The sequence below is a fragment of the Ciconia boyciana genome, chromosome 8 (assembly GCF_034638445.1).
Source record: "Ciconia boyciana chromosome 8, ASM3463844v1, whole genome shotgun sequence".
NCBI lineage: Eukaryota > Metazoa > Chordata > Aves > Ciconiiformes > Ciconiidae > Ciconia > Ciconia boyciana.
The window spans coordinates 23,026,782-23,051,168 of NC_132941.1; the positions used below are offsets into that span (position 1 = coordinate 23,026,782).

The window sequence follows — 24,387 nt, forward strand, 5'->3', positions numbered from 1 at the left end:
CCTGAGACTGACATTTGAAATTGGATTTGTCTCACCTGCAGTTCAGACATTTACAGTTGGAGTTCATTATCTATGCTTACTTTATGGGCAGCAGAGAGAAACAGGAATTCCTGAGACGCAGTGCATCTCCTTCTGTTAAACAAGTGCCACAAACCAGATGTGTCACCCTCTGGGTGTGTGTTTCCATCCAATGACTCTAATGATATAGTCTAGATCTCAAGGTCCAAAGTAAGTAAGTGAGCTGAATCCACCCTTGCATAAAGCAGATGTTGTCTCTACCTGTGCCGGAAGTTTGCGTCAGCTCAGTTGTGATCCTTCCCTCTAGTCAGTGCTAGGCATTAGAGGGCAATCCCGAATGGCCACTGAGCTCCTGGCCTCTCTGAGCTCTGTGTTGGGAACATCCATGCACTACAAGGGCAGCTGCACCCCAGCATACAGAGGCAGGACTCTCCTCCTCTTTGTGCTTCAACACTGGGTCCTATGCTTACAGGTGTGTTACATGATGGGTGGTGACCCAGCGGTGAAGGAAGATCTGTGGGCCGAGACGTACACACACTCTGCACAGAACTGCCATTTCTCAGTTGCCAGCAAATGTGTGAGTTATTAGTGCATGAGAGGAGGCAGCGGAGCCTAACGGCAGAAGTAGACACACTCATTTATTCCTGTTTTTCGGAGGTGCACCAAAGAATAAAGGCTTTTTGCCCTAGCCTGACTAGAGTAGATCCCAATCGTCATGTAAGCAGCTCCATATCCATTCACCTTTCCTCTAAACCAGGCTCTTCATTCTCTGCTTTTAATGTATTGAAGGAAGAAAGGCACTTCCTAAATCTGACAGGATTTCTCCCTGTTCCTGGCTGGAGTTCCTGGGTTACAGGAGGGCTGGAGCTCTTTGAAAAACACACATAGGTGGGAGAGGAAAAGTCATTAGCACAGTAAAACCCTCATGATACAAAAGCTGCATTCAGAGATACTTCTGCAAACTGCTGCTCTGGCTTCATTAAAAGCATAGCCTGTGGCTGTCACTCAAATAGGCTGGATTTGCTTTGGGTTATCTAAATGAGAACGATCATTTCTGCAATGGAAAAAAAAAAGATGAAACCAGTAGGAATTATTCTTTATGAATTATGTGCTCAGCTTTCATACTGACCTATTGAGTCAGCACTGAGAGTTGGATTTCCTAGAACAGCCTTTCATGCTGGATTTGGGGTATTTTCTTCTTTTCAGCCCAGAAATATTGCTAGAATGGCCTTTCTCACACTAAGTGACTCCAGCTGCATCTTGGATGCAGTGGAAATAATGGAGTTTAGAAGCAGTTATCCAAATCATTCATCCTTCTGGTTTCCAGCATTCTTCTGTGGCCTCCTCCCAATCTGAATTGAGCATGTCGGCATCTCTCAATGCATATGACCTCATGGCATCCTGATTAGGTGGGAAAGTGTTAATATCTGGTCTGGAAACAGGCATTCAAATTGAACAGCTAGCTCTGACAACAGAGTGATGAGCCAATTTAGGCAGCTAAACTGACAAACCATGATTCTTTTCTTTTAGAATAAAAGTTTTCTGCTTTTTAAGCTGCTTGAACTGACTCACTATGGGATCAGAGGAGGCCGATCCCTGGTGTAGGCAAAGATGGCAGAATCACAGAATCACAGAATCGTATAGGTTGGAAAAGACCTTTAAGATCATCGAGTCCAACCGTAAACCTAACACTACCAAGACCACCACTACACCATGTCCCTAAGCACCTCATCCAAACATCTATTTAAATACCTCCAGGGATGGCGACTCAACCACTTCCCCAGGCAGCCTGTTCCAATGCTTGACCACCCTTTCAGTGAAGTAAAATTTCCTAATATCCAGTCTAAACCTCCCCTGGTGCAACTTGAGGCCATTTCCTCTTGTCCTATCACTTGTTACCTGGGAGAAGAGACCGACCCCCACCTCTCTGCAACCTCCTTTCAGGTAGTTGTAGAGAGCGATAAGGTCTCCCCTCAGCCTCCTTTTCTCCAGGCTAAACAACCCCAGTTCCCTCAGCCGCTCCTCATAAGACTTCTGCTCTAGACCCTTCACCAGCTTCATTGCCCTTCAGGTACATACTGCCATACATACATGCAGGTACATACTGCCATGGGTGGTTGGGAGGAGTAGGACTATCTCTGTCAGAGCAGCAAGGAGTTATATGGACCTAGCCATACTGTCACATAGCATGCCTATGGCCTATCCCCTGCTTCAAATACTTCCCTGACAGTCATGTCCCTCGGTAATCGCCTGCCCCTCCGGAGGGGATTCCCAGGTGGCTGAGTCACCTGCTGCATGCCTGTCTTCCTACACTGAGGCTCAGTGGAGCCCAGGCAGTGCTCTGGAGGTATTCAGCACTCAGGAAGTGCTAGGTGTGCTTCTCCCTGCAGTTTCAGTCACTGCACTATCAATTTTTATTAATAACACGGGAAACTGAAAATTACTTTGCTATCTTATATAAGCCTGTATCAGGGTCTCTGTGCCTTTTGGCCCACTGCCTGGTGCCCCATAAGAAATTGTGTTTACAGGTTTATTTTACATCTGAAGAACTGACAGTTAATCCTGCTACATCCCTAAGGAAACGGTGAGCTTGGATAGGCCTCACTGCGTGCTCTGCATGGCTCACCTGGAGGTCAGTTTTACAACAGCACTGGGAGTTCCACTGTAGCGAGAGGTGTGGTGGCAGGTCAGAAAACAGAAAGTGTGACCACGCAGGGTTGGAACAGCAGGGCAGAGCTGAGCTGTGGAGGGGGACTCTGCCGGTGACATAGAGAGGCTGTGGGCCAGAGTGAAGGGGCTATGGCAGCTATGGTTGGGTATGGAGGGGCTATGGTTGGGGAGTCTCAACAGACCCTGAGAGAGCAGGAGGGGCTGCAGGGTGGGATAAACAAGCTCTGTGGGAAGCTTCAAGCTGATGTAGCCAGATTAGGACAGAGCTGGTTGAAATATACCCTGGAAAGGAGTACCATCCTACAGGTCAGGGTGGAAATGCAGGAATAGAGCTGGGACATGCAGCCTCATCTGATTCATAGTAGTCTTCTTTGCTCCTCACATTCCTCTGCTTTTTGTTCCTTTCCATTAAATCCAACTAGGACATTGTGTCACTACATTGCGGGCTGGGCTGCAAAACAGCCAGGCTGTTTGTGCCTTCAAACCATGGGGAGGCCTCCTGAGAAGGCCCAGCTACGGCAGCTGACAGCAGTGGGTCTCTCCACTTCATTCACACACAGCTGTCCAAATATTTCACTCCTCCTCTACCAGAAACAGCAAGACTGTGTGTGGGGAGCAGTGATTAACATATCTCCAGACAAGGCTCTAGGGCAGGACATGTTGGCATGGCTGGGGCATGGCTCTCAGGCCTCCATCCATCCCAGCTCTGTCACAAATTGCCGTGGTGACACAGCAGCGTGTGGGAGAGGATGCCAGATGTGTTCGGGGTCTCTGTTTTCAGAGTGATGCAGTAGGCTTCTTTAGCTGGAAGCCAGCACACTGTAAGGACTAAGTATATGGTCCTTACTAGATCCAGACCATTTCCCAGTGACAGTTTGAAGGTCTCCTCTCTTCATGAACTGTGTTAATGGCAAAAGAGGCCAGAAGGTGGGCTCTGTGCTGAGCCACACAGGGCCAGCCATGCTCTCCAGAGCCCATCTCTCCTCACTGTGGCATGTTGTAAGGTAGGGAAAACCAAACCTGGGCGGATATGTAGCTCAGGATAGCAGTCGCTGGCATGCCCTGTGTGTCTAACTGTCATCACAAAGCTGGGCATAAAAGAGCCAAGCACCCCCAAAGTCTCCACAACACACCATCCGTAGGAAAAAAATAGTGACCATCAAGTAATTCTTGACTGCATATGCTGCTTTGGTAACAGGGCACCTGGATTTCTCAGTGTGTCCTGCTTTTGACTAGTACTATGGACAACACGGCCATAGACTCCCTTTGCATTAGAGAACTGACTGCAGAAGTGTGGTTGCTGTTGCCTGTTTACAGGTTTCTGGGCTTCCTTGCTAAGAACTGCTATACGGCTCTGCCATATTTCTCTTTTCCTTGCCCACCTTCATCTAAGACTGGAAGTGATATAGCAGCAGAATGCAAGAAATAAAAGAAACAGTTGAATCAGATCCTCTTCTAGAAGTCTCTGCTGAGTTTGAGGCCGTTCTTTCTTGCATTTGATACTTGCAGAGACTGCATCTGACATCTAGTACAAAGACAGCTTCCACCATGGGTCAGCGTGTAGCATATATTCAGTAAGAGCAGAAATCAAAGAAGGGCATTGCAGTTAAAAAGATATAATGATAGAGTTTATTTCTGAGGAGTGGCTGATGTTCCAGAAATATTTGCAACCAACTTATTTTATAAAATGGGTTATGGAGCTTTTAATGTAAATTAGAAGGCAAAATCAAAGGGCAAGAGGGGTGAATGATTATGATTGTGTATTTTGGTTTTTAATCTGTTTTTCAGCTGGTTCTGCTTGCATACTGTGACTGACCTGAGCTGAGCTGATGCAGCCTTTTCTGTTACTTTAGCAAGGTTCTTGACCCTGATACCGCATCTAATTATGTTGGGTTGGTTGTCTGGGGAGATGCCATCTAATCTGCTCCCTGTTGGCCCCTGCAGATCTTCCATATGACCTATGATCTGGCCAGTGCAGTGGTGCGGATTGTGAACCTGATTGGGATGATGCTGCTGCTGTGTCACTGGGATGGCTGCCTCCAGTTCCTTGTGCCTATGCTGCAGGACTTCCCCGACGATTGTTGGGTGTCTCTCAACCGCATGGTGGTAAGTGCCTACCCTGCTTGCTCCCTCACGGCCCTAAACCCAGGCCCTCGGTCACAGCATCACCATTTCAGCATCGACCTCCCAGCACTAACATGGCATCCCCCGGCTTCCCATTTGCCCCCACCTCCTTTTAGGGCCTTCCTCCACTATCCAGCAGGCACTTGTAAAGCCACGGCATTGTGGGCGTGGAGGCTCCTTGGAGGCAGTCTCTGCAATGAGAGTCTCAGGGCTGCAAAGCAGACACCAGTCCCAGCAGAGCCTGCTGCGGGCTGCCTGCAGCAGAAGGCAGGAGCCAGGCTCCCCCTCCTGGCAGGAAACGGCAAAGAGCAAGAATGGAAGCGGTTTTCTGCTGGGATCGGGGCCTACTGAGCCAGAGGCAGGAGGCAGAGGGGGTCCTATAGAGCCATAGATGGGTCTGACCCATAATTCCCATTACTGGTCCCAAGGAAACTCTTAAGCCTTCTTCTCCATATCCACTTGAAGGGTCGGTGTGATCACCCACCCTTCTCCCTGGGGAGCTGCAGAATATTCTATTAGAGTGGGCTGAAACAGACTCTGCCAGGCCACAGTTTGGCCTCCCATCATGGGATCAGTAGCCAGACTTCCCGATAACGTCCCAAGCTGTGCTGCTCACTCTGCTGTTTGCTGTGAGGGAGATTTATACCATATGGTAAATGCACGGGGAGTTCATGGTACCTTTCAACTCTCTCGCTGAGAATTCAGGATCTTTTATTCAAAAGGACAATGTCCAGTTGATTAAGCAGCAAAAACTGACAAAGCTTAAAAAATTGCCTCTTATTGCAGCTCTTAACCTCCAGATTCCCCCAGCCTATTTCTTCTTAAAAAAAAAAAAAAATCAGGCACTTGGGCAGAACAGAACAAATGTAAAATGTATAAAAGAACTGCCAACTTCCCATGCCTCCCACATGTGGAGCTGTGGGCACATGCTGCCCATGCCTGAGAAGAGTGAGCATCCATGAAAAAGTCGTCTGTTTGGTGTTTATTTATTCATTTCTTCCCTCTGCAATAATCATTCTCTTCCTGCTGTTGAAAGGTGCCAGACTGACAGTTCTGGAGACTAGAACCCTTTATTTATCTACAGCAGAAGAACAACCCATGCAGCAGCTGCCTTGTCTTCCCCCATGCTGCCTTTTTATTATTTATATGGCAGGAGCAATGAAAGATCAGGGCCCCATTGTGCTTGTGCTATTCAGGTTCAAGAGGACATACAGCTCCTCATCCTGGAGAGCTCAGAGGTGCAGACAGAAATCATCTCCATCCGATGAAGTGACTTGGCCATGGTGCCCTTGCAGGACAGCTTCAGAGCAGCAGATTTGAACCATGTTTCCTTTATCATAACATTTGGGTGGAGGCTGCTGTCTGATGGCAACAACTTCTGTTTGCTTTTCCCATCCAGCCCTGGGGGAAGAGGTAAAAGATAGTGTTGCAGAGTTACAAGTGTGAGTAGGCCAGTGGATGAGAGCTGCAACGTGACCTGAAAAGTCAAAACAACCAGCTCTGCTGGTAACTGATGCATGGATAACCTTCACAGAAGGCAATAAATAGCAATGGCAGATGCACATGGTGAGAGGAAGAATAATCCAGTGGCTGGAGCACTGACTGAAAGTGGGACACCTGGGTTCACTTCCCAACTCTGTTCTGTGTGATCCCAGGCAAGTCAGGTGGGACGCTCAGAGACTTGTCCCCCCCAGTTGCTTCTGAGGATAATTAAATACTATAATGGTGGGTATCTAAAACAGTCTGAGAGACCTGGGGTTGTACTGAGTAGGTTGCACAAATGCATGGTACAAGCTAATGCAAATTGGCTCTTGGACACTTTTCCCTCAGAGGCTGTAAAGCCAGAAAGCCACTGGCTTTTGTGGGTTACAACATTGTGTAACCCAGTGGAATGAAGAGCTGTAAACATATGGGGATCAGAACCTGATGAGGTGAGAAACAAAACTAAATTTATATAATCTAGAAAAAGAGTTACCTGGGCCAGACTATGATCAAAGCCTATGAATGACCGTCAAGGTAACTGTGTAGTGAAGGGATAGGGTCTTGAAAGGTGGCAGCAGACAGGACAGAGGAAGAAAAGATCTAGCCTCGGCACCTTTCTTAGCAGCAAGACTGAGGAGAGGGGGGAAGGATGCATCCCACAGGCAGGAGGGCTCAGCAGAGTCTCCAGGAGGGGCAGGGTAGAAAGTTTCTCTCCAGAGCAGAGCTTTACCAGGCAAGGACTCATGCTGCAGTACTTGTCTTCCCAGCCTTGAGAGCCTGTGAAGCTGGGAATTAAACTTGCCTTGTGTGATTTTTTCCACTTCTCTGCAGCTAAATCACCTTCACTTTTTCCACTTAATAGAAGTGAAAGAAAATTATTATCTCAGTGGCTGTCTCAGAAATGGAGCCTCAGGAAACTGGGATGAAGAACTGGAGAGATGGTTATATGCCCCACCTATAGTTCAGGTGGCTCCCACTCCAGAAGCTTATTGGAATATGCCAGTGCCAAAATAGCTTGGTTTTAGAACATTTAACAAAGAGAATAATTAGTTCTTCTGGAATCAGATAGTTTCTTCTCACAATAAGGTTCTGTCGTCTAATCTCCCGAGATTTCCAGATGTGTCATTGGGACCAGTGATGGATGTGGATGGCATGATTAGTGCAACAATTTACGTATAGTCTATAGTGAAGTAATAGGAGAGGCCACTGAGTCAGGAAACAACAGGAAACCGGTGGTCTCAGACTTTGGTGCCAAGATCTTGATGGTAGTTTCCAGAATGGCTGTTTGAGAGCTGTGATGGACAGCGTTGGGAGGTGGAAGGCCAGGATTGGCATCTGCCTGTGACAGAAAGTTGGTAGGTTGGATTTTGGGACATTCTGTACTGACCTGGTCACAGCTTTGAGGAGATAAATATACTTGGTGCACAACTGCCCTGATTACACACGGGAGACAAAAAGCTGGGATGGAACCACTGTAGGAAAAAAAGGAATCTTCTGAAGCTGCTACAGCCAAGGGGAGCTGAAAGTGAGGTGCCAAATGCTTTGGAGGCTTTCTCCTTGAGTATGCTGGTGCTGCTCTTCCACCGCTCTGGAGTTTCCCACCGAGCCACTTGGCAGTCCATAAAACCAGCTCTGATTCCAATGCAGCAGGGAAAGAAGATTCATCACCTCCCATCTGCTTCCTAAAGGTTTGAACCTCTTCCAGGGGATCTGTGAAGGGTCTGGTGTTGCCAAAATCATATCAGGGGCTTGATAAATGCCTGGGTCCAATTCATCTTGGTGTTTTCTACATGCACCAGGTTTCACCTTTAGCAATTGTAGAAGGAGTGAGTCTCTGTATCACTTCTTTCTGAGCTGGCTCTGAAATGGCAGGGAAGGATGTTTTCAGTATTTATTGCTCAGCCCCAATCTCAGGGGCTTCAGCATTAGCTTCCCTACAGGGCACTTTATTAAAAAGAGAAATGCTAGTGAGTCAGCTGCAGAGCAGCATGTGTGCGGGCAGGAGCATCTCCCCAAGACCCTTGCCTGGCAGCTCCTCATCAGAGAAATCTGAGCTCTGCTGAGACCTGAAAGCTGCTGGAAACACATAGCTCGCTCCCTTGGGTATTGTGCTGAACTGATAAACCCTGCAGGGAAGGCAAATATCCCCATGTCAAATGCAGCGATCTTGCATAGGAAATACTAATCATCTTCCCTTCTACCAAAAGAAGGAGAGTAGCTTTCCTTCTGAGCTTAAACTCCCCTCCCTGCCCCCCAACACATTTTTGTAGTGTTGCTGATAGAAAGGAGGAAGAGTAATGGATGCAGCATGTGTTGCGGAAGACAGAGCAATCCTGCATAGATCTACTCTGTGATTCCTAACTCCCCTCAAGCCTCTGGTCCAGCAGATCCCTCCTGCCCTCACTCAGCAGGCATATGAAGCTGTGTAGTAGATTATCATGTTTTATAAAATCTGTCAGGGAGCAGCAAGAGTAGAGCTGCTCCACGATGGGATATGAGCCAGGAGCCAAGGGTGACCCCTGCACAGGCAGTGCCCTTGCCAGCTAGGGCACAGTCCTACCAGTCTGAAGTGGGGTGGGCAGAGCAGAATTGGTGATAACAGGGTCCATTGACCATTCCAGTGAAGGCAGGGTGACAGTCATGTCCAGGGTCTACCCAGGGAGTCCAGTTAGGAGCGGCAAGAGATGGGGTCAGAGGCAAGGTTGGAAACAAGGCTAAAGCATATGTTCAGGGCCCAGGGCTGGGCACAGGTACAGCTAGCTCAGGCAAGGTGTGGGTGCCCAGGCCTGCGCTGAAATGGAGCTTCAGGGTCAATGGGTGCGTGGGTGGGGGTCCCAGGCAAGGCTGACTGGGGCAATTAAGACTGGTTCACTCAGAGTCCTGAGAAAATCTCTTCTGTTAGGTGAAGGCCATGCAAACCTCTCTTTGGAAGTAAGCCCAGAACAGGCAGGTTCTGTCTGATGTGAAGTTTGACCTATCATCTCCATTTCTCGTCCCACTATTTGCTTCCTTTAAACTGGATGTGAAGGTGTTTTCCCGGCCCAGCAGTTACAGTGTTGTCCAGGCGAGGGCAGTGGTGTTCAGAGGCCTTATTTCGCAGCTTGACGTAATTGGTGTGCAGTAGCAAACCCCAAATAACAACTCTGTGGCCAGATAAGATCACTGCTGAGACAAATGTGGGAGTTCACAAAATTGAAATAAGACCTTTCACTACAGACAGCTCCTAAATACTGTGAAATGTTAGTGGTGTAAGTCAGGCATAACATTGTGCCCATGGATTATGCCCCTACCCCAAGAATTTGCCAGTACTTCTCCGTGTATTTACTTCTCTCTAGTCTTCTCCAGTGAGGGTTCAACCAGATACACCCACATGTACATCAGACCCAGAACATCCTATAAGACACCATACTGTTTCTTTAGGTGCTTCTGTAAGGTACTGCAGAACCCAACACTGCCTTTGAAGAGTTCCAGGAATGTGTCTCCAAGTATTCAAGGGTGGATCTGAGCAGAAGCATTGCAGTCCAGACACTAATCCCAGAGAAACCCTTATAGTAGTGCCAGTGTGGATGTTAGAAACAGGCTAGTCTGAGAAACAGCTTCAAAGTAATTTTAACTCCCTTTTGCTAATGCTTTTAGTGTCTGGCATGTGTCTGAGATAACATCCCTCTTGACTATGTTCAAGCACAGATCTGTAGCTCCATTTTAGCTTGCTTTGAGATTTGGTTAACGAGGAGTCATTTTCTTTCTGCAGTTTAAGGCCTCATTTACCTACCCCAGTGGGCCATTTTAGCCACTCCAGTATATTTGAAGTAGTACAACCCTCCCACCGTGGGGACTGGCATAGTGGTATATTGAGTATAGGGGTATGGCTGTTATGGAAACAAGCTGCATCAGTATAAGGCACCGTGATGCTAGTAAACTTGTGTCCACAGTACATTTGGAACCACTACTACTAGTCTGGCTTAAAGTACTGCATTCTTGACCTGCCTGCTTATTCTGTGGAAAACAAAAGAGTGTAGAGCAGGCCTAAAAACTAAAGATATACTGAGACCTATAAGCAAAGAGTCATCACATAGACTGTGTCATGAGGATCCAGTGCTCTTTACAGATGCTGAAAGAGCTCAGAGGTTGTGTCCTAAAGGTAATTGCTCTGAAAGGTTTCCCCTTCATGGAAGCACCTCTCTTTCAGCAGTCCTTGATCTCTTCTCCCAGCAGACCATATTGCTCAGGATTTTTTTTTAAACACTCCTTGTTTTCCTCCAGCTCTCGCCCCTCAGTCTGTCATTACTCAGCGATCTCCTCAGTCTGGCACGAAGCAGGCTGTCCTCACAGGGAGCCGTGCTGCTGATGGGAATTGGGGTTGTGACTTGTAAGTATAGAGTTCCCAGGGAGCCAGAAGTGCTTCTGCAGGCTATGGGGGCTCAGTGATGTTGGATGTTGTAGTTTTGGATGACTAATTCCTACAAAACACTGGCAAGCTTCCTTGTAAACAGCACTCCTGAGCAGCAAGGTGCTGGAAGAATGGCTTTTAAAACTTGAACCTGCCTGATACCCAGATGTTCCTCTTAGGCTCTGATCATTCCTGGCCATTAAAGACCCTGGCAGCTAGTTTCCTGATATATCAAATTCCAGCTGAGCTATTCTTATTCTGTCTCCCCAAATTCCCTTTAGAATTTCAGCTCGGCATTTCTTTTCTCCCTGCTCTCAATTCTGTTGTGGAGATGTGCTGCCCTGTTAAACTACTGCCACACTGAACTCAGAAGGCAGCAGCATTTCTGCAATGTCCAGTGAGAAATGCCTGCATGGGAAAGGAATTAATTTAACAAGTAAGGGATGGGACAGGACACCTGCACTACTGCCTCTGCCCCAGTAAAGCTGTGAATGTGCTGCCCACCTTTACAGGTGAGGAACCATTTTAAGCAAAGGTTGGTCAAGTGTGACTGCTCCTTGCCTGTTGTCTCAGGATGATGACTTCCCTGCTGAAGCATGGGCAATAGACAGGCTAAAGCCGTAGAGTTTACAGGATTTGCAATTCTGTAAGTGCAGGGGCCATGGCTTTATGACTGCTAGTACTACAGGTCTGAGGGAAAGGGACTGTAACTCCTGGAAATGTTAACAGTGACGATGCAGGAATGCCTGTGTAAGGTGTGTGAGATGCTTGATGCCTTCACAGATCAGAAGTGGGTCTGCAAAATGACATAAAACCTGGGTGGTGGAAAAATGGGTTCCCCACACTTCTTTGGCCAGGACTCTAGGAGCCACAGCATAGACATGAGTGAGGCAAAGGAGCAAGCAGATTCACTCCTTTGGTGCTTACACCTCAGGCAGCCCCCATGGTTGGATCCTTCCTGCTGCCCTGTTCAGGCAGCAGAGTGCAAATGCTCTCTGCCTTCATCTGTAGCTGGCTACCCTTTGGGCTGCGGCTCCTCACACACCAGCAAGCAAACTTCATAGCCAGCAATAGAGACACCGATGGCCACATTGTCTCTTGTCGCTCTCTGTTGACCCAAGGGTAGTTTTTTCCAGTGCAGGAGGCGAACAGGTTCCTGCTTTGTTAGGGAGGTGAGCCCAGACAGGCTGGCACCAGCAGGGAGCAGTCTCTTCTGGGACTGTGAATGTGCTGCTTCTTCTGTGTCTGCTTCACTGTCACTTGTGTTGCTTTGCCCTTCTTGTTGCAGTGTGAATAAGCCTGTCTTGCATAATGTAACTGAATATGGCCAGGGTAACACTATCCCCTGTCTTTGTCTATGTGCTTATCTCTTAACCAAGCATTAACACTCTCCAGAGGTTCCAGCTCTTTGCCACAGCTCACAAACAGCAACAGTATGCTTTGCTTCTGTTTACTACTTGTAAGCTTACTGAAAAATTTCCATCAACAGTAGTGACACTCAGAGAGCTGTTTGCAGAGAGGTCATCAGCCATCCACCTGATTGTGATTACATCCCTCCAAGGAGGTATCCAGTAAACTCCAGAGCTCCCAGCATTACTGGTCTCTGGTGCTGAGGCAGCTGCATCTCTCTGAATGGAGTTCACAAAGTATTGCTTGTTTATTTGACAAGCCACAAACCAGGCCTTCTGTACAATGACCTTCTAAGTTGCCATGGTATATGTGTCTGCAAAGCTATATCCATAATGTTAACACCTTCCTAGGAACAGAAAGAAGACTAATGAATGTACAGATTATGTTCTGCAGTGAATGTCACTGTAGCAGAGGTATTTTTTCATATACCTTGTAATAGCAGTGTGTGATGACAGTGCATTTACTTTACAAGGTTTTGTGGCAAGGACTTGCTAGCATGTAATACCCACAGGATAGTAAATATACCTTGGGCTGTTCTGTGAACTCAGGCTAATCAGAATAATAATGAAATTTATGCTGTTTTTTCTCCCTATCCCATGATGTAATTGCTGAGGTGCGTCTTGTGTCAGTTGCAGTGGGAAAGCACAGGGTGTCTGAAAAAAGCCGTTGACTTCAGCTGGCTTCTCACGGTGGTTTATTGCATCTCTCAAATGAGACCATTTGTAGTTTTCTCAGCTCCCTGAAAAAAGCCCTGTTTTACACTGAGAAGAACTTGCTGTCTGGACATTATCATCTTAATTTTCTGCCCTTCTCATCTCTTCAGGTAATGACCAGAGATCCTGACTATTTCCTAAATTGCTGAGGAGTGATTTTCCCCACTCTAAGATCTTGCTGCTGGCAACCTTGCTCAGGCTCTCTTTTACCAGTTCTCTGTTAAAGTCCATTTCCCAGTGGAGTAATCATTTGCTTCAGTTCCTTCTCCCACATGTGGGTCATTTTGAAAATATCACAATGCATCATCTCAGTTTATCCCAGGTTACCAGTGTGTCAGACTGTCTGGCTTCCTTTCTGGAAAGTTTTGCTGGAAAGAGTACATGGAATCTGTAAAAACCCTGGCCAAAGTCTGTTAATGTTAGATGACAAAATTTGGGCTTTTTTTTAAAATCGAGTGTGCCTAGCACTTCCAAGCCATCAAAGAATTAAATGGCTTGTTTAACATAGAGAGGTGCTTTAAACATGGACTTTTGGGTCTAATGTTAGGTGTCCTTTTCTGAAATGTGTTCATCTCAGAGAATGTCTTGTCCCACTGCTAAAGCTTTGTCTGTCTATCTGTCTCTTTAGAATGACTCCTGGGGGAAGCAGTATTCCTATGCGCTGTTCAAGGCAATGAGTCACATGCTCTGCATTGGGTATGGGCAGCAGGCGCCCATGGGCATGTCAGATGTGTGGCTCACTATGCTGAGCATGATTGTCGGTGCCACCTGCTATGCCATGTTCATCGGCCATGCCACAGCCCTAATCCAGTCTCTGGACTCCTCACGGCGTCAGTACCAGGAGAAGGTAAGAACTGGGCTTTGCAACCCTTCTGTGACACAGGGGTGGTTTATGCACTGTCTGGAGGAATCCAGGGCTGTCAGTGACCCATGTGAGAGGCCAAAGGTCTGGTGTCCTTGTCACCATGGCAGTTTATTGGTAATTCATACCCATCCATTCATTCAAACAGACCCTCAGGAGGAAATAGATGCAAGATCAGGTGAATAATAGTAGGGCAAGTGGGTGATCCTTGTTGTCTCTGACTACCTTTTTAGATCAACGTTATCAATGTCACTGGTATCTGAAGTTGCAAGTCACTTTTTCCTTTCCTAGATCTTGTTTCAAATCCCAAGTGAATGTTCCAGAATGTGCAGCTGTTGTTTAGCAAGTACTTTCTTTAAAAGTACCCAGATTATTCACTTCAGTGCTCATGAGTGAAACTACGTAACAAACCCCAAAGCACAGATCAAGGCTCAGGAGCACCGAACAGGTTCCCCAGGTAGCTATCGAATTAATTGCACAGTTGTTGAATTGCGTAATGTAGGGCACAGACAGAAATGTCACAGCTGATCAGGTTACCTCTGCAGCAGCAGTAACTGGTGGTGGTGGGTTTAAGGTGATGCTGTGAATTTATAAGATGGTAAGGAGCAAACAGGGTCAGTCACCAGTGATTCAGCTGATGAGGGGTAACGCATGGAACTGCATCAATTCCTTCCCTCTTTCCATGCCTTCAGTATATTGCTATCTGTACAATGACATTTTGCTATCTAAAGCAAAAGGGCTGCTGGTGCAATGATACTTTTCTCTCTAGGACATAGAGAGGCAAAACTTCTGTCTTCAACTTCTGGTTGAACCAGTAGGCCTGCACCTCCATAGAACAGGAGAGCTAACTGAAGAGTGACTGTGTACAACTATGAGCAAGGGCCTGGGTGGCTCAGGGGTGAGAAAGGGACTTCACCACAAAGACAGTAGGTTACTTTCTGGCATCAACTGCCCTCAATTAGTAGGGCTGAGGATGCCATAGGCAAGGAGGTGTTATGGTCAGGGTCTTAGGGATACATTTGATCTGAAAATTAAGAAGAGGAATAATTAGTTGCTAGCCGTATTCTGACCCTGCCAGGTGGAGTTAGATTAAGTGAAACGGTAGCTGTTATTCAAGTGGATGAACTATGGCTAGCATGCACAGGCTAGGTGAATTTTAAGTTCAGGGAGGAGGTGGGAGAAAGGATTTGTTAGATGGCCTAGAACAGGTTTGAGACACAGGGATTACAATGTTGGGCCACAGAAAGAGAGTAGGGCAGAGAGTGAAAGCAAAGAAGACCAGAGGCTGAATCATGCTTTGAGGATAGGGAAGATCTCAAACCACAGCTAGAGCTGGTGGAAAAAGCCTAGAGAAGGAAAAAGCCTAGGAGAAGAAGTGTGGAGGACTGGGGTGCAACTAGGGCACCGGGCTTTGTATAGAGTTTTACTGCTGTGTTACAGATTGGCTAGACTATTCTAATTGAGAGTAAGGCATGCCAAAGAGAAGGACACTGCAGCACTAGGAACACAAACTGATCAAATCTGTGTGTGCAGATTATTTATTCAAATGTGTTTGAAGTAGCATAGAAGTCAGGGACTGATTTGCAAATCCAACCACCTGGTCAACCTGGCCGCAGCCAAGTTTACGCCTGCAGGACTGGGCACTACGATTTTTTTTCTCAAGCTGGGTCTGAAGACAAGGGCAGAACTTGACCCTGGAAGTGGGGTTCCAGTCAGTGCTCAGGGAAATCAGTCACCAGTAAGCCAGCAGGGACTGCGACGGAGGTGGCAGAAGAAGTGTGAAACATTAAAGCCTTATTAGAATGTGGCAATGTGAATGAGACGGTTAATAGATCCAGGAGAAAAGCTTTGTGAGAAAGGCAGTGGGTAGAGGATTTAACAAAGGGTGTATTTCATGTGTAGTGGTCATAGCAGGTTCATTTCCCAGGGTATTCTCCTAGGATTAAAGCCTCAGGGATTGAGTACGTTCATTTTCCTCTTGCAAATGGGACAAATGATGGCCTAAAAACAAATATGTATTTACTTTCCGCATTCCTTAGCACTTGAATAGCCATGATTAAAATGAGGCTGCTTCATGATTTGCAGCCCTGCAACTCAATTTAGTTCAGTCCTCATGGGACAATGTGTCTGTTGAAGCATATTATAAGCAAAGAATCTCAACAAGTTTGGAGGTCGATTGGTAGAAGCAGACAGCAGTTGAGAGACCTCTGCTGAGTACACCTTTGGGCTGCAAACAGGGCTCTGCCTCTCGCCTCAGCAGAGGCTCAGGCTACAGAGACTTTAGCAGCTGTTCTGGGAGTAGCCAAAGAAAGGGGAGACAGTGGGGAGGGAGAGGAATAGCAGAAATAACATAGTAACAGGACAGAAGGTTATAGCTAGTAACTGTACTGACAGGCTTTGCTTTGCATAACCTTCAGGACAAGGTTCAGGAGTGAGTTTGAGGTGAAGTTTTGGGTTGTCTAGATCTCTGCCAAACCAGCTTGTTCTTTGTTCTTGTGCTTTTGAGAAGAGGAATAAAAGCCAAGATGTGCTGTCTGTTGGCTTCAGTAGCAGACTGGTCTTACTCTGGGTTGGATTCATTGAACATTTGGACATTCAATCCCTGTCCTGTCTAAATCTCCTCCTGTAACGTCTGACTTCATGCTATGCTGGTTTCTGCAAAGCGGGGAAGCTGTATAGGATCAATGGGGTGGTAGGAAGCATGGGGAATTTGGAGAGGGAAGTTGCACCCTCCAAGACAGTGTAGTGCCAAGGTTTCTGAGTAAAAGTGGAGAGTCCCATGTGGCACTGAGCACTCACACCAGCTCAGGCACTGGAAGTGGCACAGCCATCATGTAAGTCTGGCTCTGTGCCTCTCTTTAAAAGCTCTGAATCAGAATAGCTCTTTAGATCTGGCACTCTGAAGTGACTGTTTTATTTCCAGCCCCAGAGGCAAAGTTAGAAGAGACTTGTCTGGCCCTTCTTGCATTGCAGAGTGTGTTATGCCCTAAATTACTTGCCCATGGTCACAGGGAGAGTCAGTGGCAGGATCAGGAGCTGACTCTTATCCCTTAACCTCAGTCTGGTGTCTAACTCCAAAATATCTTTGCACCCAAGATTGGTGTCTATTTCCTACATGTGAGAGAATATTACTACAAGTCCATCCTGAAGGATTCTGATAGAAAAATTTCCCGAAGTCATGCTGTGCAGTTACATATTATAACTGAATTGATCTGACAGCTTTGACCAAAGAGGGGAAGTCTCACATACTCGTTCTCACCCAGTGCTCCCTAACATTATTCTCAACTGCACCATTTCGCTCTTGTGCACCACCTTTCCTACTTCTCAGACCTTTACTGATTTCTTTCTTCCAAGTTAGTTTTCTGCCAGATTAGTGGGTTGAATTAGCTTACTGTAGAGTCCAGTGAATCCCAGACCTGGTGCAGGGTGTTGGTGGAGGAGGTCTATAAGCAAGAGCAGAGGCACAAGGCCCTTTTCAGCTATTCATGGATCAGCTCAAGCCTTAACATTTAAATTTGTCATTGACTGTGAAATTACCCCAAAACCTGCAGTAACAGTGGCTCACAAGAGGAAGAGTGTTTCCTGCCCAGGAGATGAATAAACTAGACTGATATGCAAGTTATTTTCATGCTTTTTGCAGATTCCCCTATTAATTTCTTTCTCTAATCCTAAAGCTCAGCTGGATTAATATTTATGTCAAGTCACCACTCACACACACACACACACTCATCCTCCCCAGCAGACTCTGTAACCTTGAGGCTTTTGGGAGCAGTGATTATGCTGCTTACTGCAGCCACGCTCCTTGGAACAAAGCAGAGAGAGACTCTGGGCTTCACTTTCCCATCCCAGCAGGATGCAAGCAGTGATGGGTATCATGCAGAGAGGATTGGCTCTCCCATGTTATCTTCTCAGGTACATATGGAAGAATGACTGATGAGAGGTAGGAATTGCTGCTGTCAGCATTGCAGAGCCCAGCAAAGCTGTAATCTCTCATTCCAGCACCTCATCTCTCCTCAAGATCTGTCTGCTACACTGGCATTCCCTCAAGCTCTCTGCTCTCCACATTCAGTCCCCTGCTCCTCCTCCCCCTTGAACCATCACTATCTGAACTATCCAATGAACCCTGAACTATCCAATGCCTCTTGTTCTTAAAATACATATTGAAACTGGGTAGATACTTGCATATTCACTTGTCATTATTCTGAAGAAGCACCTGCTGCAGCACAGTTGCAAAGGGGCAAGCGGGTAACACTAAAGAGAATCACTTCATAAATCCTACAGACGCACTAATGACATCGCCTCTCAGTTCCTGAAACAGCCCTGCTTAACCATCAGCACAGTCCTTCTTGCCCCAGTTTTATCCCATGGTCTGGCTATCCAAGCAAAAAAGCACTGCACTATCAACTATTCAAAGCCAACTATCAACATTTCAGCCTTCTGTCATCAGCCTGAATTCAACAAAAAAATTGGGGAAAATTTAGTAATCGTGAAGGCTGAAGCATAACAACTGGAACGTGCCATCTTTGTTGGAGACAAAGCAGATGTTAGACCAATATTTGTAGAGGGGAAGTGAGACACTGCCATTGTGCCTGCCTACTACAATGGGAGCTGAGAATCTGTCTTCTGGGCTTAGTTAGTCCTTGCCCTTTCTTGGACACCAGCAGTATAGGGTCTTACTAGACAACAGGTTTAAGGAGTGATTTTTTTTTTTAATGATATGTAATTAAACTGTGGAACTCACTGCTACAGGATGCTGTGGAGGCCTAAAGTTTGATTAGCCTCAGAATATTTAGATAAATTCACATAAGGAAAATCTTGCAAGTGTTACTGAATGCTAAGATGCAGATACAAGCCCTGGCAGTGGGTATCCCTAATCTGCTTTTGTCAGAAAAGCTAGGAGGGTATGGCCAGGATCTGGGTTGCTGTGTGCCTCTTTTATTCTTTCTCTTCTTCCTCAAAGCACCTGAAACTGTCAGAGACACACCACCAGGTGAGAGGAGCCCTCAGCCTGACCCTTCATGGCTACTCCTGTGTTTTTAGGCCATTTTACTATGCAGTTTAGTGTTCTGAACTGCCTCCAAATGAACATGTGCAGGGAATTTGGTGCAGAGATCCTAACTGGGGTCCTGGATACAGTATAATTACATTAGTCTGGCAATATGCCCTTGCTGATTAGCCCCCCTCCTTTAAGCACAGCTAATTAACCCAAGCACAACACTGTACCAAAGCTATATTAATTCTTGTCCAATTGGCTATTAATTCTTAGCCAATGCTACCTTGGGGATGACACAGCGCAGATACGTTAAGATGACTAGTGTCAGCTGCTCTGTTAGCATGGAGTTGGACAAAGGCTGCCATTATTCCCACTCCTACTCTGCCACAAACTTGTCAGATGGGAGATTTCATGTTCATTACCACTTTGGACAGGCTTCGAAGTGCCATTCCCAAGAGGATTGGTCACCAATGGCTGTAGGTTCTCAGGTGGCATTCCCAGATTCTTAGAGGCCAAAGGGGTTATGTAGAAGTCCCCTCCTGAGCTGACATCTCAGTTCTGGATGTCAGGAAAGCTGCAAAGTTCTCTTACTCTTCTGGTAATGTGTGTGAAGGAGAGGGTAGGGAGTGTGCAGCACTCCAGAAATTAAAGGTGTCTGGAAAATTTAATCAAATTTCCTAATTGGAAAAAGTTTGGAGAGCCTTGCTTTATTCTGTTACGACTGGACTAGTTGTGTATTACCTCAGTCTATTAAGAGATGGCCTGAGAACTATTACGTCCCATGTTACTGTCAATCAAAGCATTTGGGATTGATAACAAGGCTTATAAATGATGTGCTTTATTGACTGTATCTAGATGCAAGGGCTTCTCATGTGTACTGGCCTCGGTGTCTCAGCAGTGCCTCTAGGTATTTTTTCTGTATCAGGACTGGGTTTTCTGGCTGGTTTGCAGTCCAGAGTCAGCAAGTGAAAGCAGCAAGGTTAGATGCAGCTCAAGTTAACAGGAGAGGTCCAACTTCCCCCGACATATTAAAGAATGGCTGGAATAGCAAAGGGTCCCACATCCTCACCTTCTCTGCATACCCACCCACATGTGATAGTAAGTCCACGGAGACTGCCAGAAAATTGCAACCTGATGTAAGCTGGCCCTCCTTTGAGTGGGGATTTGGACCAGATGACCCCCAGAGGTCCCTTCCAACTTATATAATTCTTTGACTTTGTGATTCAAAGTCTCTAACTGCTTTCAGGCAGTGAGCAGTCAAGATTCGATGAGAATGGCTGGCTCAGGATTGTGCATCCAGCACTGCAAGGCAGCTCTCCTTTTACAGATAACACATCCATCTCGATTTTAGAAGAATGTTTGTAAGAAATAGGTAATGGGGTGGTATAAATAATGATTTGTTCAGTTCAGCTGAACCAAAAAATCAGAAATTTGTGTCAATTGTTTTAAGGTTATTTAATCTTCATGAAAGAATCCTGGGTTGGTTATAAAATGGAAATGTTTTCTGAATGAAAACCTAATGGTTTCTTTTAAAAACATCTTGCAGTGCAAATTGCCTTCCCTTTATGGCCGTAACTAAACTTGGGTTGAGTAGTTTTTGTTCTTGCAGAAGAATATTTCATTGGTGAACTTACTATTCCTTGAAACTGTTTACCCATGTGTTACTAAGAGAAGCCCCATTTTGAAGCTGTAAAACATGTCTTCTAGATACCTATGAGGTGGTGATCAGTCAGCACTCAAAGCAGACAGTTCAGTGCCCAGATGTGTGAGTGTGTCCATCTTACACTGGCAGTGCCTATATGGAGCGTATGACTGCGATGAAGTGGAGGGGTACATGCAGTACCCTACCCATGCTCACACGAACAAGGGAGGGAAGGAGTCAGCAACATTGCAGTGTCTTTGTAGCACATCTTCACAGAAGGAGAAACGAAGCTGCCATGTAGATTGCCTTCTGTCAGCATGTTTACGTTAGGGATTCGTCTTGGTTTGCTGTATCAGAGATACTGTGAATATAGCTAGGATTTTGACATCTTATTTCTGAGAGTGGAAGCCAGACTAATAGTTCTGTTCTTTGAGCAATGCTGATGACAGCCTGGTCTGAGCAGTATATTTGTGCATGCACAAGCACTGCGCGTGTTGTCATGGAAAGGAAAGTGCTCTTGCCTCAGCGCTTCTTCGTATCCCAGTGTGGGATTTCAAACTTCATTATCAGTTTTGAAATTCATTTTGGCACTTGAACTGTAAATAAATAAATAAATACATCATAAAGCGAAGCGCTAAGCTTCCCTGCTGAGCTGCCTCTCCTGGCAAAAGGCTGCTCCCAGCAATGCTAATTTCAAATTGCACAGACTCACTGTTTCCTTTTCCCCATCTCCGGCTTTCGTCTGGTGGCAGATTTTACCTCATCAGATTTTACCTTGTTCAGCTCTTCTGATGAAAGTAATGTTGATCTCTTTTTCCCCATCACACCTCCAGATATGTGGATCCAGTGACATGACCTGACATCTCCAAAATATCCTGTGATATGAGTTTCACAGTGCTTAATGAATTATAGAAGATTCATCAACCAGGTCAAAACGTTCCCTGTGCTGGACTACTGATTTATACTAGGATGTCACCTCTCAAACCCAGCAAGGCATTCCATTCAGGTGCCTTTCCCAGGCAGTAGCTAGTCATGGAAAACAAGCTGTTTCTGTAGCCATGATTTACAGGTTTGTACATAATACATTCGTCATTGCACCACCTTCCCGTGATGCACAGGATTAGACCTTCAGGCTGAGCACCTGTAAGAGCAGACAAACAGGGCATTGCCCACAACATTTAATGCAAAGAGATTTGTCCCAAAGTTCTTGGATCTGCTCTCCTAGGACCCCTGAAGTTAGCAGACATTTCCATTGCTTGCAGCAAAGCCAGGCTGAGTCTCTGGGTATGTGACTGCAAACTCAGCACTATGTGCTAACAGCACCATCCCCCATGGTGGGGTTCCCTGGCTTGCGCTGTGGCCACTGCAGCAATGCAGCTGATGGGAGGAAGTAAACAACTGCTTCATCAGGCTCATAATTGACCCTACTCAGTCTGTTGACATCTCACAGCCCAGAAATGGGATTGTCTGAAGCATAATCCTTGCCTGAATAGGTACTGATTAACAGCAAGGGGAGGCAGCTACGGCAGCTGATCATTACAGCCATCCTCAATGTAATGAATGTTGTATAGAAAGTGGAAAAAAGCTCCAAAAATGTTCTGCTAGTGTCTGTGATCTTTGTAACACAGCAAGAGATAAAGAGCCTGATTCTAGGTAAGATAATTTCTGAAGGTATCACTGCAGTAAGGGTGAAAGTGTTCCATGTTTTTCAGCATGTAACATGCAACACTTAAAAGTCTTCTTCCTGTAGCAAATTGAGCTAGTGCCATGGTACAAAAATTAACCCAGTCTTTGGAAGAACTCAGAACCAGGACATTACGTAAAGCTTTTTGCAGAATGGAGGTAGCTCTCAAATAGCTTCCAAAGCTGAAGAGTAGATGGACATGGGTTTATATTTAGTTCATTAATCAGAAAGCAAAAGTAGCACTGATAATGTTTGGTGCTGTGCTAGATGTGGTCTGAGTTGTTCTGGTTGAATTAGTATTGAAATAACCACCGGTTCCTGTACAACCTGCTACAATTTGCCTGTACCACACTCTGATCCTGCCCTGCCACCATTCCTCTCATACAGGCACCCCAGCTGTCTTTCCACTTACTAGTTCACTTAGAGTTTCCTTTAGTTCTCTCTGTGAAGGAATCCAGCTCCTGCTTCAGCCTCATCTGTTAGCCCATCATCTTGCTGCCTGGGAGCTGGAGGGTATGGAAAGGACAGCATATGCCTGAATACAGCTCCTCTCAATCACTTTCTTATTGCTATGGAGAAGACAGCCCTGTGCACATTTAATTTTATGAATGTCTATATTCTGGTTGGAAAACAGCAGGACAGTGCTCATGAGCATGAGTATGTATGTAGAGCCAACTGCGTTCATAAGTGTTAGCAGACGCAGGATAAATTGTGATAGCCTGCACCAGTTACAGTTCTCAGCAAAATTCCAGGAAGAGGGAAGAGCAAAATTATATAAGCAAGGACTGACAGTAAATATGCTACAAGCATGGAGCTCTGTAAAGGGAAACCAACAAAGATCGCACCAGCAGTGTCAGCATGATTTTGTGGTGTTACAAAAGTTCACTTGTCTTTCCTTAAACCACTCACTCCTGGAGTCATTTGGCTCCATGAGAATGTGTGTCTTGATCATTTTGAGTAAGATGTAGATCTGGTCGTAGAACAAATCCTGAGGATGGGAATATGAATAGCTTAAAAGACAAAAAAAAAGGAACTCGGCATTTATTTGGGTTTGATTATTACTAACTGCTGGAGAGCTGCACTGTTTTACTCCTAATCATAGGTCAGAGGAAATAAAACAAAGATGCAACTGTGTCCCATGAAGACACTGCATCTGGTGAATTTCATGACTTGATCTTTACTCCTATGAAGCACTAATCCACTTGAGAGAACCACAACGTTGTACATCGTGGCTGCTTATGTGTATCTTAATCCAATCTCACAGTATGTATACTGCCAGCATTCAAAATACTGTCAGAGCATCATAATTTTTCACTTAATTGAAAATGCATTACTCTGCTTGATTCTCCTTTTTCTTACACAAGTGCATCTCTGTTGACTTCCATGGAGTCCAGATGTGGAGACTGTGACTGAGATTAGGCTCTGTCTCACAGTGATTTCAGCCTATTTCTGGAAGGATGCAAGCAGTACAGCTCTGTACAGGAAGTGTGTATTTATCTTTGGATAGAGGGAGACAAGCATCCCGAGTGCCTTCATTACAGTAGGTTATGTGTGCGTGCTCATGTCGGTAGGCATACTGTGAAAGCGTGTAAGTGTGTTTGAATTAACTGAGATGCAGAAATGGAAATCAACGTTTCTCTGAAGCTCTGAAAAGTGATGTGTGTGGACCAAAAGAGGACTCAAAGAGGTGTCAATGTCAGGAGTGGGATGGGAGCAGCTCTTCTCAGATGCAGGATCTTTTTTATATTCAGAAGTAGGGCGAGGAAATAGTCCAGCCTTTTCAGCCAGTGATTTATTACTGCCAGAGAGAGGATTCATGATAGAGATTGAGGGCATGGAAGGAGTTAAAAATACTTAGTTCCCTTTGGACTGTGAGTGATCTGAGCTTTGGTAGAAGGGGAGAGGAGTGGTGAGACAACTAGGGAAATTGGCCAGTTATAGCAGGAAAAATACTCAGCTAAATGGTTTCCTTTTGATATATTAATACCGCCTTCAAGGGCTTATTTGAGGAAAAACGGACTTAAGAAAATGAGTTAGGATTTAAATGGACTCGATTGTCTTCAGAGAGATTTAAATAATTCCTAAATGAGTCTTTTTAGTTGAACTCACAGAGGCCACTAATCTCTGCATATTCCTCTGAGCACAGGTCAGACTGAGGACATGGAGACAAGTAGGAAGACTGAACAGACAAGTGCAAGGGAGAAAGGAGGCAAAAGGGGGCTGTCAGGCTGGGGCTGTCAGGCTAGGCCTGGCCACATCTGAAAAGAACTCAAAGGGGTGCCAGCTCAAGGGGGCATGAAGTGGCTTTAGAGAGTGCCAGATCTGCACAGTATCAGGGCCTCAGTTAAAAAAGGAAGACCTGTAAATTCAGGATTATCAGGCAAAGTCTTTAGTCCCCA

The 24,387-nt window shown here is 45.8% G+C and overlaps 1 protein-coding gene across 1 annotated transcript in view; it reads left to right on the plus strand.

The window, feature by feature from the left end:
* The window catches only part of HCN4 (hyperpolarization activated cyclic nucleotide gated potassium channel 4), a 104,596-nt gene that overhangs the window by 57,901 nt on the left and 22,308 nt on the right, over positions 1 to 24,387 (plus strand). The window contains exons 3-4 of the mRNA XM_072871667.1: positions 4,633 to 4,794; positions 13,436 to 13,654. Coding sequence (XP_072727768.1) covers positions 4,633 to 4,794; positions 13,436 to 13,654 — 381 coding nt within the window. The remainder of the gene's footprint in view (positions 1 to 4,632; positions 4,795 to 13,435; positions 13,655 to 24,387) is intronic.